Here is a 15,876-nt window from a genome sequence, read left to right as displayed (position 1 = left end):
GGGTACCCAGTTATATATGATGTGTCTCTGTTTGCATACAGGGACATAAATAAAAAAAAAATGAGGCATGGACCAGAGTGTCCGAAACAATCAGTGTTCCAGGTGAGATGGTGAAGTGCATAATATATTTTTTTGATCGGTAGTAATTTAGGCGCCATAGCAATGTTAAACTTATTTATAGCATTAGTGTTTGTCAAAACATAATTATATGTTTTAGTAGAACTGTCGTGATACATTTTAAGTACTATTTATGTTAACTAAAGAAACATAAAGCACAAGCAACTACTCGGCGATCATCCATTGTGAGAAGGTAAATTTGAAAAGAAGCGCTACACTATTTATAGGTAACACTTTCCCTCCAGAACGCTTGATTTTAAGCGGAAATGCAAATAACTGGCTCACAACAATATTTATTTGACAAATTATGCCCTGTCAGGAGTCGGTGCAAAGATATAAGCTACACGTTTGCTTGTTTTGCGGCTCTTTTAAAAAGTTCTCAGAGCCTGGCATTCTGAGTGGCCTTGTCCCCGTCCACTCTATGACATCAGAGAGCGTTTCCAGCGTTGGCTAGCGTCACGTTCAGGGCGGCGGGAGCGACAGCTGGCGTCTTTGACGCTCGCGGTGTGAACGTAGTATTAGATTGAGCTATCACCCTAGACTGTCACATACCAAAAAATACATGGGAGAGAGTAATATCTGTGGCATTCCATTTTCAGTTGCGGTGGGTATATATCAAATCAATTTGCTCATTTAATATTTAAATTTTTTATTAGGCTTGATTTTTGGAAACACATATTTATAAAAATATGTGTTTCCAAAAATCAAGCCTAATAAAAAATTTAAATATTAAATGAGCAAATTGATTTGATTTGTTCTTCTGTCCAAACTTGTGATCTAAAAGCAATGAGGCTGCCACACACCACAAAAATCTACTGTAAAATAACAGTCAAAAGTCTGGCAGCAGGAGTGCTAGATAAAACCTGTTAAACATTTTCACCAAATGTGCATCAGCACTATTGGTCTTTAGGAGAATGGACAGGTTCAGGAGCTGCAGAGAATAACAGACTTTATAACCTGCATCAAAATAAACATTGAAAAATTTTTCCCATTAGTTACTGTCGTCACAAGTCTTTATAAATGCCATCCAACAAGATCCTACGAGAATCTACTGCTATGGCAGAAACTATTTTGTACCGTGGCTGGGGAATTTATACTATTGCCCTATTCAACACCGTTCAGCTCACGTGCCTGAAACAGTCCACTACAATATTGCAGCAGAAAAAGTTATCTGAATCTTTTTTTTATGGCTGCCACCAAAAAAGACTCTGCAAGAATACACTGCTGTGGCAGAGATTACTTTGCATTGTGGCTGGGGAATTTATACTGTTGCCCTATTCAACACCATCATGATTAAAAGTTTAAATAAAGGCAGTACCCTGTCATGCTATGCAAATATACATCAGCACTATTGGTCTTCAGGACCTGCCAGACTTTTGACTGACATTTTACAATAGATTTTTTTACAGTGTACGCGAACAGGCGGAAGCAAGCAAAACCTGAGCAAGTTTTATATGGTTGTAGCATATCAAGTCTATAAAGTAAATTAAAGTATAAAAGCCTATAAAGTAAATATTGGTAATCAAATAAGTTCGTTTTGTCATTCAAAGTAGGTCTAATAGGATTTTTTAAATTTCACGTAACGCTGTCAGTGAAATTTTATTTTATAGCAGCAGCAGCATCAACAGAAAAAAACTGAGGAATTTAAAACGTGGATGCTTAGCCTGTATATTCTTTAGGCTATTAAGCCCACTGATTCCTTTATTTTTAAGCCTATTTTTGTGTGGAATGCCATTGCCAAACCTGTCCGTTGTTGCATATACGTTGCTTAAAAATAAATATTTTCTGAGTGGCAATGTTGCCGTTGCTCATATTTCTTTATGATATAAGGCTTCGGTTTAAGGTGACATTTGTTAGGCATGCAGATTATTTGTCCCTCTTTTAAATTGGAGCGAGTGTGGAGCGATTTGACTGGAGCGGGAGCTCCACTGCTCCACTGCGCTCACATACTCTGATACAAAGCCTCATTAATAATTTAGCCATACTAAGCTGCTTATATTGTGGGCGTAAATAAATGTCCGTATAGCACAGAAAAGCTGGCGCACCACCAAATGTTGCGCCTGTCATCTGAAGCCCTAGTGATTATTGCGCATGCGCGATTTAATCGCGATTTGATATCGCCCAGCCCTAATATGCAGCCTGCATACCCTCCCTCACAGTGCTGCAGGGTCACACACACACAACATGAATTCTAACTGCTTTCAGTGAAGTTCTCAAGTCACATATTCTCTATCATGCTGATACTGAATGATCTAGCTCTCTCTGTCACACCCTATTACACACTATTAATAACACATTAGAAATGTATTAATAATGCACTTGGCCTACAGTCATTTTCGACTGCTGATTTTTTTTTATTCAGGTGAATATTTAGCTTCAAATGCTACTTTTAGTACTTTAAAAAAAATAAATCTAGTATACTGATCAAACCAACTGACAAAATCAACAGTGACAATTGTCACGTTATGTTGTGTTTAAACAAGGTCATTATTAAAGTAATTTCAGTCATAATGTCAATAAAAATATACCTGTAGCACAAACAGACTCACCTATCTTGGACAGTGGAGAAATGCTCTAAGAGAAACTTCCCCTCTCCAACACCATGGTTCAGTACCTCCATTTTATCATCTGGCCAAAAAGTGAGGTTGAACACGCTGAAACACCTCACTGACTTCACTATTGGTGTGCCCTTCATATTCTCCTCTATCAGTAAAAGACAGAAAAGGTGAAAATACATAGGCCTGTGAACAATACTATAGATATGTCAATGTGCTCACAATATAATGATAGAATACAACTCACAAGTAAACTAAATATTTTCTTTAGGTGTTTCACTGTAGACTCACAGGTCTGCTCAATGGCTCTTTGATTTATTAAACATAGACAGTCATGATGTTGCATTTTATATTCATAATAATGATAGGATAAGGCACTGGTGTGGATAATTATACACCACAGACTAATGTTACATTTTATATTCATAATAATGATAGGATAAGGCACTAGTGTGGATGATTATACATCACAGACTAATTTTACATTTTAAATTCATAATAATGATAGGATAAGGCACTGGTGTGGACAATTATTCACCACATACTAATGTGATATTTCTCTTTTCAGAATATGCAATTCTGATTGCAGTAGCTGCTTTAGGAATTTGTGCTTGCATCATGATCAAGGATTATTTTTTATATTATGAAGGAAAGCGCTTGGAGGGATTTTACTGTAAGTATGAAACTTGGTACTGAACCATATTCAGCCTGTTTGTTACTGATAATTTACATGAGTTACCCTTTAAATTGAATCATCAGAGTACAATTAAAATCTGTCATTCTCAAAATTTGACTCTCCTTTTTTTATATGTAGTTTAAAATTGTAACCCTTAATATTTATTAATTCTTACAGTGTTCAATTTACAACCTAGAGTGTTAAGACATTGTGTCTCCACCTTTTCCCAAATTGCAAGCCCATATGGGTGGCACACAAGTACAAAATGGGTGGCCCATATCTGCCCCATTTTAATGTACTCTCATTTGAACTCACTTGGGCATTCAGCTGCTGCTACTAACCCACCATAATAAGAAAGACTCAGACTAACATAGCCTTTTCTCTTTTTATGCAAGTTTTATTTCAGTTTAGCTCGTAATAACTAAAAAAACTGTGCTTGTGTAAATTGAAAAACATTGAAAAGTCCTCGTTATAAATGTATTTGTTTAAGCATGAATAAAGATAGGAAAGACCCAGTCAAGCTCAGCTGATAACTGCCTGTGGTGTGAAAGTGTGTGAAATGTATGACACCAGTCACCAAACACAGATTATGAAGCTAGACTGTGTTCAACTGCATAACATAATCATTTAGCAGGGCTGAAAAAAGGTGAGAGCTATCTTAATGACTGAAGGAGTCATAAACCTATGTTGATCAATTCCCCTATTAAACCTTCCCACCTGGTTCCAAGCTGCCATGCAAAAGCCATTTCTGTGGTTTTTGTTCTCTTGCCTTATTCATCACAATCGCAGTGGATTAAAAAAAAAAATCTATTAAGTCAAAAACAGTACTGTGTCATGCTATGCAAATATACATCCAGAACCATTGGTCTACAGGGGAGTGCGTGGTACCAGGAGCTGCACAGAAAAGGATATATACTGTCCTAACATATTTACACATATGTTAATCATCCAAGGGCAGGACTGGCAGTCAAACACACCCCCACACCATTAAAACATATATCAAGAGTTTTTTTTCTGACTCAATAGCAATACACAATAAGACCACAGCTCTCTAACCACAAACTACAAAACCATCAAGAAAAAAAAAACCACCCGGACGACAACTCTTTAAGCTCCAAAATCAGTCAGAAACAAGCCAGCAAAACTTTAACGTAAAACACGAAAAAGCTGTAACGTTCTTTTTGGTCAGAGTCTTTCTCATGATGGTGGGTAAATCTGGGATGGCTTTTCTGATCCTCATGACTTGTGCGCATATTAAAATGGGGCAGATATGTGGAGGTGGACACTCTGACAACACTCTAGGTTGTAAATTGAACACTATAAGAGTTAATAAACATTAACATTGTAAATACAACACTCACTGCACACTGTAAAGTGTTAAAGGTAACACTGAATGTTGTGGACACATATAGACACCATGCAGTGTTAATTTAACACTGGCACATTTGCTGTGTACATAAACTGACCTACATTGTAAATAAAAATACTTCAGATCCTTGAAGAAGAACCTTCTTATCTATGACCATGATGATACATTATTACAGTTTATTATCATTAATGTTTCCCTGGTATTTTGCTGGTAAGTCCTGGTTCTTTGGAGGCGCCATGATGAGCCAAAATACGGCCTTTATTTATTCAGCAAGATGTTCCCCATGCGGCTGAGACTGCAGCCTCTCCTAAGTGTCGCCTCTCCTCCCTTCTCTCTCCTAAGCTGCCTTACAGCCTCACATCAGCCTTTCCCCTCATCATCCTGGGGTCTCCTGGCCCCGCCTCCCCACAACTGTCCTGTAAGCTGTCCCATTGTTAGCATCCATTGCTAATTGTTAGCATTCCAGTCAGACTCAGTATAGAACGGTGGGAAAGTACAGTTCTGGATGATAAACCACAATAACATTATACACCATACCTTCCGGGGGTCAGAGAGCCGGGCTTCCAGAGTGAACCTGGCAAAGGCCGGAGCCTCAGTCATTCTGCTACATCCTAGAAAGTACAGACACACTTTTATAAGTGATATTAGGATCCATCAGTAAATACCTTCCTTCTGTCCAGATGGTGATTCCCCCTGTTTAGGCAGCAGTACAGACAGTGCATGGTGTCAGAGTGGATATATCAGAGTTCTGTGTGTGTAGCACAGTCCAGCTTTAAGTGATGAGAATATATGATGTTTACAGTGATATGGATTCAGTTAAACTGTTTTTGCTGTTAACTTTCATGTTATTTTCCTCCCTTTAAATATTACCGTCCAAAAAGCCATTGTTCAAAATAATTTCTAATAGTAAATCAAAATGACATTTATTTTACTCAACTAAAAATAAATAATTGTCTTAATTCAGTTGTTACAACCTTCAAATCTATGTAATTACAGTGGTGTTGAAAGCAGTAGTTGTCTACACTGCTGTCATCCAGGCTAATTTATTAGGTTTGGGTTTTACTCAAAATAAAATCCAATCGACAGAGTATCTGTTTGTTTAGTTAATTTGAATGCTCCCCAATTTTTACTGAATATTTTCTGTAAGACATACAAAATAAAGGAAAAACCTATTTGAGCCCCAGAGGAACCAATCAGCAGCGGATATTTGAGTTTTCAAGCAAAATGAGGCAAATAACAGAATTAGGCGGTGCATCAGGAACAAAAACAGCAAGATTAATGTACCAAGGGAGACAGTCTGAAAAATCATAACCAAACACAGACAGGGGTAGAATTACTTTGTTCGGGGGGCACAGCAATGTTTGCCTTTTATCCCCTCAAATATACAGTAGGAGGGCACTAAGGCATTTTCCCGTAGGTTCGGAGGGCACCAAGGCAATCAAGAATTACTGGCCAGGGCACTGAGGCAAAAAGGTATATAGCCGGACGCATGAAATATTTAGCATTCTGACATTTTCAAGGGCAATAAATGCATTAGCACCCTGTGAAATAGTGTTAAACTAGCTATTGAAAAAAAGATGCTGTTGCCTTCATTCACCTACTCAGTAATGACGAAATGTTTTATGAAAAAAAACAGAACCAGCTATTGTCAGTGATAAAAACTTAAATTTAATGAACATTATTTTTACTGAGACATTGACACTAACATGACTAACAGAACTTCAAAATAATGCATGAGTGACCATATTCAAGCCAACTAACTAACACTCGCCAACTGTCCCGAGCCACTCAAACACTGTCGCGAGCCACTCGCTAACTGTCCCGCCCAGTGCCGCGAGCCACTACGAACTGTCCCGCAAGACTTCCGCGAGCCACTACGAACTGTCCCGCAAGACTTCTGCGAGCCACTACGAACTGTCCCGCAACACTTCCGCGAGCCACTACGAACTGTCCCGCAACACTTCCGCGAGCCACTACGAACTGTACCGTGACAGCAGCTGCAGGACAGTACAGTTTATGCTCTAATTCCTTCTCCATTTTCACTTCAATTCAATGCACATCTGGTATCAATTATTTCAATCTTCTATGAATTATTACAGTCTATTATAAATTATTACAACGTCAAGTAATGACAGATAATTTCCATAACAATAGATGCGGTATGATTGGGAAAGACATGCATAACCAGCGAAATTACCTAAAAAATTTGGTTATTTTCAGGGTCTTAGAAGCAGCGGCCGTCATTTCAGCCTGCTTTCTTTTTTTCACCCGATCTTTGGTAGGCATTTTAATTGGAACTTTGTGGCTTTATAACAGGTCCTTAACATGTATTTGTCGATGTAAATCGATGATTGTTCACGTGCCAAAAATACCACCAATACAGCCTCACTTTCAAAAGAACTTCTAAACCTTCTCACCCTCCCTATTCTATGAACATGTTGCTATTAGTTTCGGAGGGAGGTAAGCATCGGCTAGAATAGCCGCTCTGAATAATTTAACCGTGGAGGCGTGGCTAACGTAAAATTATGGGATGCGCTTATCAACCCAGATATCATGGACATGGCGACAGAGAAGTAAAAAACGGAAGAACTTGTTCTTGATTTCGTAAGTTTATTGACTTTATTATGATCTAAACATACACAATAGGGCACAAAGGCAACTGAGGAAGAGGGCACTGCAAGTATCTGCCGCCAAGAACTTGTAAATATTCAGGGTAGCACGGCAAATTGCTAAGGCACGGCGGCTTTTGCCGTCGATGCCGTCGATAAATTCGATCCCTGCACAGACAAACTGCATCAGCAAAAAGGAACAGTGGTCACAAGTCAAAGCTCACAGACAGGGACAGACAGAGAAGGGTGGCTGGTAAACATCACAAAAGTACAGCCTTAGAAATGACCACAGGACTGAATTCCCAATAAAAACTTGTAAATCATGAATTTCCCAAAGCTGGGATTTATGGCAGGGCTGCCATTCAGAAAGCGCTTCTATCCAAGGCCAGTGAACAAAGACACATAACCTGGTGTAAGGAGCCCAGAACATGGACCCTTGAACAATGGGAAAGAGTAACATGGTCTGATGCGTCATCTGTCACCCTTTCCCTACATTCAGAGTGAATGTTATTATCAACCACACATTATTAAATATATGGCAAAATCAAAAGGTCTGTTCGGCGAATGGTCATGTGAGACAGAAAAAATGTAATTACATAAAAGCAGGACCTTTGCATCAGTAAAATGACTTGTGCCAAGTAAAGTAATACAGATGCAGAGTGTGCTCAGCAAGGCAGTATTGCAGTGCACTCAGTAGTGCAGTATTGCAGAGCCTCTGGATGGGGTTACATTTGGAAAAAGCCAAAGGACGCCATCGGCCCACAGTACCTGTTGGTGTGGGCAGCCGTCTTGTGGGAGTCATTGGGTCTGATGATGCTCTGCATAGTCCTATAACAGCCAAGGAATATGGGGGCTTGACCTGCTGCTCCCTGTGGCTCAGACACTGTTCCCTCATGATGTTCCCTTATTCCATGATGATAATGCCCCCATACACACTGCTAAATACATTGAGGAGAGGTTTCATGAGCATCAGGATGAAGTCAGATGCCTTCCTTGGCCTCCCAGCCACCAGATCTGAACAGCATTAAAGCTTTATGGGAGGTTCTGGAGCACAGTGTGTGAAGTCGATTTCCACCTTATTTATCTTGCAAAGAACTGGAGGCTTTTCTTTCTGAAGATTGGGCCCAATGTCCCACTGCACACATCAGGATTCCATAGATCTGGATTCAGGAAGATCTGAACCTGTTATTGAGGCTAAAATGGGCCGAATTCCTTATTAGGTCTTTGAGATTAATTTACTGATGTTTCCATTATTTTGTCCACCCCCTGTAAGTGCCCACCCCTCAAAGATATAACAGACAAAAGTAAACAGAGAGATAATGTTTAATGGGGGCCTGTTTTATGTTTATTTAATCTGTTATTTTACGTGTTTTACTGCTTTTCAGATTTTGCTCAAAAAATCGTTTTGGGGATTTTCTTCATGTTTCACCTAATATTAAATTTCCTGAACCTAAGTGTGATTCTAGAAAATGACAAAGGTAAGGAAAACTGTTAACTGTAAGGCAACCATTTGATTGTAATAGAGCTGAAATTGTCATTCATTTTTGGTAAATGGTGTTTGTAAAATGTTTTTAAACCTGAAATTGTTTTTGGGATGCAGTTATCAGTAATGTACTATAACTGTTTTTAGTATTAAGTCATTATTGAATTACAGCCTACTAATAAAGGCATATACTTTGATGTAATCAATATGAAACAGACAGTAATACATTCTGTGTAAGCTGTAAAAAGGACACTTCCAATAGTGGAAGTTATGTGTGTCTTCAGAGATGAATTTACTGATTTTAGAGGAACAGAAAGTTTTTCATTTCATGAATATCCCTTGTTGTATTAAAAACAGAAATTAACTGTAATTATTTCTGACCACAGGACGACTTGTAAAGATCTGCGAGTTTGTGTTCGTCTACTTTCTGAGTGTCACAACACTCTTTGTATGGTTGGAGCGGGGAAAGTTATTTGGTTTGTATTTGTTTTACTATAAAATCATAAAAAAATTTCATTGATGAGGTGTTTAAATATTGTGTTTCTTTTTTATATTTTAAATAAAATATTATGGTTTATTTTTTTATTTTGTAAACGCAGCATTAATTCTTTTTTTAATTAAGGAAAATACCCAATGTCTGTTTTACTGTATATACAGTGCCATGACAAAGTATTTGGTCACTTAATCAACTAATCAACCAAATCTAAATGATAATGGTTTAAATTAAACTAGACACACCCAAGCTTGAATGCTGCCAGCCCTGATGAACCTACACACCTAAAACCATAGTAGTAATGTGGAGCTGGATAAAGGATCTCAAGTAGCATCACACCATGGCTCAATCAGAAGAACTTCTTGAAATCCTGAGAAAGAAAATCACTGAAACACACCAGTGATAGAAAACTTTCCCTAAAAACATTGGACTCAAGCAAATCACTGTACCAGCCATCATCTTCAGATGAAAAAACTTGAAAAAATGCCAAATCTGCCCAGGAGTGGCCAGCCTCATCAGGATAGAAACCTCATCAGGAAAGCTGCAGCAGACTGTGGATGAAGATCAAAGGAACTACAGGCCTCTTTCGGATCAGTTAATGCCTGATTCCTTGATTAGAAAGACACTGGGCAATAATGGTGTTCATGGGAGAGATGCAAGGCAGAAACCACAGCTAAATGAGAAGAACATGAAGGCTTGGTTAAGATTTACCAAAAAGCAGCTTGATTACCCCCAACACTTTTGGGTGGATGTTCTGTGGCCTGGTGAGGCAAAAGTGTCACTATCTGGAAGGCATGGGTCCTGCTACATATGGCGTAAAGCTAACAGCTTCCACACAAAGAACATCATGGCCACTGTCAGACATGGTGGAGGCAGAGTGATGCTGTGGGGATGCTTTGCTGCTGCCCGGCCCGGGCGACTTGCTGTAATTGAGGGACGCATGAATTCTGCTGTCTGCCAGAAAGTACTGAAGGAGAATGTCTGTCATCAATCTGTGATCTCAAGCATGATTCGCTTATGCAGCTGGACAATGATCTGAACCAAAAGAGCAAGTCCAGCTCTGAATAACTGAAAAGAAAAAAAACAAAATTAAGGTTTTGGAGTGGCCTAGTCCTCCCCTGGAGCCAACACCTTATTGTGGCAGAGAGGTTTGCGTGTTCCAATGATCCCAGAAACTAAGTTGCCCAGGGCTTTATGCCCCTGCTTGGGTCACCCAAAGCAAACAGGTCCTGGGTGAGTAACCAGACGAAGTGCGGCTGATTAGACCCCATATAATAAAAAAGAACATAGATTCACATTTTCCCTCGCCTGGTCGTGGGTCACCGGGCCCCTCCCCTGGAGCCAGGCCTGGGCATGGGGCTTGATGGCGAGCGCCTGGTGGCCAGGCCTGCACCAATGGGGCCTGGTCGGGCACAGCCCGAAAAAGGCATGTGGGTCCCCCCTCCACTGGGTGTGAGGGATGCCGTCAAACTGAAGAAGGAGTCCTATTGGGCCTTTTTGGGCTGTGGGACTCCTGAGGCAGCTGATGAGTACCGGCGGGCCAAGCAGAATGTGGCTTTGGCGGTCGCTGAGGCAAAAACTCGGGTGTATGAGGAGTTTGGTGAGGCCATGGAGAATGACTTCCGGAAGGCTTTGAGGAGATTATGGTCCACCATCCGGCGCCTCAGAGCAGGAAAGTAGCGCAGCATCAACACAGTTTATGGTGGGGATGGGGCACTGCTGACCTCAACTCGGGACATTGTGGGTAGGTGGAAGGAATACTTACAAGACTTCTTCAATCCTACCAACACCCCTTCCAATGAGGAACCAGAGTCTGGGGACTTGGGGGTGGACTCCCCTATCTCTGGGGCGGAGGCTGCTGAGGTGGTTATAAAGCTCCTCGGTGGCCGGGCCCCGGGGGTGAATGAGATCCGCCTAGAGTTCCTTAAGGCTCTGGATGCTGTGGGGCTGTCCTGGTTGACACGCATCTGCAGCATCGCGTGGACATCGGGGGCAGTGCCTCTGGATTGGCAGACCAGGGTGGTGGTCCCCTTCTTCAAGAAGAAGGACCCGAGGGTGTGTTCCAACTATAGGGGGATCACACTCCTCAGCCTCTCTGGTAAGGTCTATTCAGGGGTGCTGGAGAGGAGGGTCTGTTGCATTATCAAACCTTGAATTCAGGAGGAGCAGTGTGGTTTTTGCTCTGGCCGTGGAACAGTGGACCAGCGGACCAGCTCTATATTCTCAGCAGGGTCCTGGAGGGTACATGAGTTTGCCCAATCAGTCTACATGTACTTTGTGGACTTGGAGAAGGCATTCAACCGTGTCCCTCGGGGTGTCCTGTGGGAAGTGCTCCAGGAGAATGGAGTGCCGGGCCTCCTTATAAGGGCTGTTCGGTCCCTGTAAGACCGGTGTCAGAGCTTGGTCCGCATTGTTGGCGGTAAGTTGGACTCGTTTCCAGTGAGGGTTGGACTCCGCCAGGGGTGCCCTTTGTCACCGATTCTGTTCATAACTTTTATGGACAGAATTTGTATAGGTGCAGCCAGGGCGTTGAGGGTGTCCGGTTTGCTGAACTCAGGATTAGGTCTCTGCTTTTTGCAAATGATGTGGTTTTGTTGCCTTCATCAGACCGTGACCTTCGGCTCTCACTGGAGCAGTTTGCACCCGAGCGTGAAGCAGCTGGGATGAAAATCAGCACCTCCAATTCTGAGACCATAGTCCTCAGCTGGAAAAGAGTGGAGTGCTCTCTCCGGGTCGGGGAGGGAGTCCTTTCCCAAGTGGAGGAGTTGAAGTATCTCGGGGTCTTGTTCACAAGTGGAGGAAGGATGGAGCGTGAGATAGACAGGCGGATCTGTGCGACATCAGCAGTTATGTGGGCGCTGCATCGGTCTGTCATGGTGAAGAAAGAGCTGAGCCAAAAGGCAAAGCTCTCGATTTACCAGTCAATATACGTTCCTACCCTGACCTATAGTCATGAACTGTGGGTAGTGACCGAAAGAACGAGGTCGTGAATACAAGCAGCTGAAATGAGTTTTCTCTGCAGGGTGGCTAAGCTCTCCCTTAGAGATAGGGTGAGAAGCTCGGTCATTCGGTAGGGACTCAGAGTAGAGCCGCTGCTCCTCCACATCGAGAGGAGCCAGATGAGGTGGCTCAGGCATCTGATTAGGATGCCTCCTGGACGCCTCCCTGGTGAGGTGTTCCGGGAATGTCCCACTGGGAGGAGGCCCGAGGGAAGACCCAGGACATGCTGGAGGGACTATGTCTCTCGGCTGGCCTTGGGACGCCTCAGGATTCCCCTGGAGGAGCTGGACGAAGTGGCAGGGGAGAGGGAAGTTTGGGTTTCCCTGCTTAGACTGCTGCCCCTGCTACCCGACCCGGAAAAGCGGTAGAAGATGGATGTAGTGGCCTAGTCAAAGTCCTCACTTGAACACAATGACCTTAAATGGGCAGTTTCAATTAAAAAACCCTCCAATGTGGCTGAATTAAGAGAAGTGTGGGTGAAAATTTCTTCACAGCGATGCAAAAAGGGAGAAATTACTTTGTCACATGGGTGATATGGGTGTTGGTGAATATTTGTTTTTTTTTTTTACATTTTATCTTAAATTTTTTCCCCTTCCTTCAGTGAATCAAATAATCATTTAAAAGCCATGTTGTGCACTTAGAATGTTCTTTGTATTATACTAAATTTGTTTGGTTATCCATCATATTTAAGTGTTATGGATAAGTAAAAATAGATGGAATCAGGGCAAATACTTCATCACAGCACAGTATGTAGCTGTATGACTAATGCTTTTCTCTCTACCTTTCAGCCAAACCCCGTAAATATGTATATTTCTCAGGGACTTTTGGTCTCCCTCTTGTGAATTCTGTTGCCCTGGCTGTAGTATTAAAACTCAAAGCAGGTAAATACACTATAGATTTGAGATGTTTATCCTGCAATTTTACTTTTAGTATGTAAACTTAAAACTAACTAAATTGTACAAACCATTTAGGACATATATGTATTCCTGTGTGGGTGGCACGGTGGTGCAGTGGTTAATACTGTCACCTCACAGTAAGAAGGTCCTGGGTTCAATCCCTGGGTGTCCTAGTGAGCCTTTCTGTGTGTAGTTTGCGTGTTCAACCTGTACATGTGTGGGTTTCCTCTGGGTGGTCCTGTGGTTTAATATCTGTCATTTACTAGCCTCAGTTCTCTGTGTTTTTTGTGATCATGTCATTTCAGAAACAGGAATACAGCCATTAGATCTGCGGCTGATTGTCCTGATTTCTGGGTCTGTCTTCCTCTTTGGCTGGTTTGTTCTAGAGATGTGTGCGTACTGTAAGTATAACTGAAACATGAAAATTACATTTATAAACACATGGTTATTCACTATAGCTGTGGCTCAGCACGTAACATTTCATAACAATGCTGCTTTAATTCATTTGGGCTTTTCTAGTCTTCCTTTATGATGCTGATGTTATGATACTTACACATTATCATTACTCATTACTTATAACAGAGCATTTTGAGTTCCAAAATAGTTAATTGTATGTTTTTTAATTACAGGGTTCGATAAAAAAGAAAAGTAAGTAGACATTTACGTAGTACAAGCCATTTTTTTGACAAAATGGTATCAACGTAGAAAAAAAATTCATCCATCCATCCCTTGTGGGGAGTCTGGCACCTGTGACAGGAAGCACAGGGCACAAGGCAAGGGACACCCTGGGCAGGATGCCGGTCCATTACAGAGCAAACACACAGTCACATATAATGTTTTGGGACTGTGAGGAAACCGGAGTATCTGGGTAAACATGGAGAGAGCATGTAAACTACACAGAGCCCAAGCCGGGAGGTGTGAGGTGCCAGTGTCACCCACTGAGTCACCATGCCAACTACACAGAGCCCAAGCCAGGGAGTGTGAGGTGTCAGTGTCACCCACTGAGTCACCATGCCAACTACACAGAGCCCAAGCCGGGAGGTGTGAGGTGCCAGTGTCACCCACTGAGTCACCATGCCAACTACACAGAGCCCAAGCCAGGGAGTGTGAGGTGTCAGTGTCACCCACTGAGTCACCATGCCAACTACACAGAGCCCAAGCCGGGAGGTGTGAGGTGCCAGTGTTACCCACTGAGTCACCACGCCAACTACACAGAGCCCAAGCCGGGAGGTGTGAGGTGCCAGTGTCACCCACTGAGTCACCATGCCAACTACACAGAGCCCAAGCCGGGAGGTGTGAGGTGCCAGTGTTACCCACTGAGTCACCACGCCAACTACACAGAGCCCAAGCCGGGAGGTGTGAGGTGCCAGTGTTACCCACTGAGTCACCACGCAAAAATGTTACAAATGAGTGTCATCATGTGTTAAATATTTAAATGTATCGGAACCAGGGAATATATGTATGGGAATATACTGGTATTGAAGATATTTGAAGAATTAAATATTTATAATACACATATGATAATACTGGATACTGATTCACACTCCAGTGTAGAAGGTGGCCGTATTGCTCCTTAATGCTGGTTTCCACCAGTGCTTAATCTGTAAACTATGAGGTGTCGGAGCTCATAAAGAGCAGAGACCCACTGTGACTGTCATTATTTGAGGAGGCGGAGCGCACTGACTCTGAATGATGACTGACATACAATGATAATGCACTATTATTAATGTGTCGACACCTGTTTGTTACATCAAACTGAAAGACAGACTTTCCCAGTTAGATGAGTTTAATGGCTCAGAAGAACTTTTCTTTTCTTTCTTAGTGGCCAAAAAGTTGATTTTTCTGCATGTGTGTGGTGCAGTATTTTACATTCACATTAAAAGTCATATAACTGAAACATACTACAAACATATCCTTCCATTTCATGGTAAAACCGTATTGGTTTAATTTGCAGCAAACTGCAGAGGTTGCATTATTGTTTAGCGAGATCTGGTGTTAATGATTCCTCTGACTGAAAATAAAAAACCTTCCATTTTCTTTGCTTGCCATTTTAAGCGTTCACTCTGGTTGTCAATTTCCAGTCTTTGGAGCAACATCCCATATAAATATCCCATTTGATAAATATTACTTTATGTTTTAATATGCTGCAATCTAGCAACATAATGTTTTGGTGTACTTAGCTTTGGTTCACTCTGGCTAGAAATATGAAGTTTGGCGTATTTTGTGTTTGTTGCAGCCATATTTATATCACTCTAAATCAGTGGGATCAGAAAGTAAAATTAGAAAATATACATAACATACATTCCTCTAGTTGTTTGTCCTGTTGGCATAAGACTTGGCTGCAGCATAATAGTTGCAGTTGTCAGGGACACATATGGTCACCCCACCGTGACTGGGGCACATAATTAAACCCATAAACGTGCACAAAGAAGCCAAGATTGGAAAATCTGGCTGAATATCCCATTCGGGGCTGGTGGAGATCAATTGCACACAGTCCATAAAATGAGCCTGATGTTGTTAAAAGAAAAATTAATGGAGTCATTTTACATTTTGTAAAAAACATGGCATGTTAGACACCCCAGTCTGCAGGATGTGCTGATCGACAGTAAGTGCAAAAGGGGGCTAAAGCCCTGATTGTCTTTTCACTCTCTATGTAGTATAATTACACTTTTGGTATG

General features: G+C 41.6%; 1 protein-coding gene across 1 annotated transcript in view; it reads left to right on the top strand.

The window, feature by feature from the left end:
• Window positions 1-15,876, top strand: part of LOC111841231 (uncharacterized) — a 92,672-nt gene that overhangs the window by 47,630 nt on the left and 29,166 nt on the right. The window contains exons 13-18 of the mRNA XM_072718487.1: window positions 3,241-3,345; window positions 8,712-8,804; window positions 9,196-9,285; window positions 13,091-13,183; window positions 13,504-13,599; window positions 13,828-13,846. Of these exons, the coding sequence (XP_072574588.1) occupies window positions 3,241-3,345; window positions 8,712-8,804; window positions 9,196-9,285; window positions 13,091-13,183; window positions 13,504-13,599; window positions 13,828-13,846 (496 nt within the window). The remainder of the gene's footprint in view (window positions 1-3,240; window positions 3,346-8,711; window positions 8,805-9,195; window positions 9,286-13,090; window positions 13,184-13,503; window positions 13,600-13,827; window positions 13,847-15,876) is intronic.

This window comes from Paramormyrops kingsleyae, chromosome 12, assembly GCF_048594095.1.
Source record: "Paramormyrops kingsleyae isolate MSU_618 chromosome 12, PKINGS_0.4, whole genome shotgun sequence".
NCBI classification, from domain to species: Eukaryota; Metazoa; Chordata; class Actinopteri; order Osteoglossiformes; family Mormyridae; genus Paramormyrops; species Paramormyrops kingsleyae.
The sequence above is the reverse complement of the archived record's forward strand: the minus strand, read 5'-3'. Positions and strand labels throughout refer to the sequence as shown.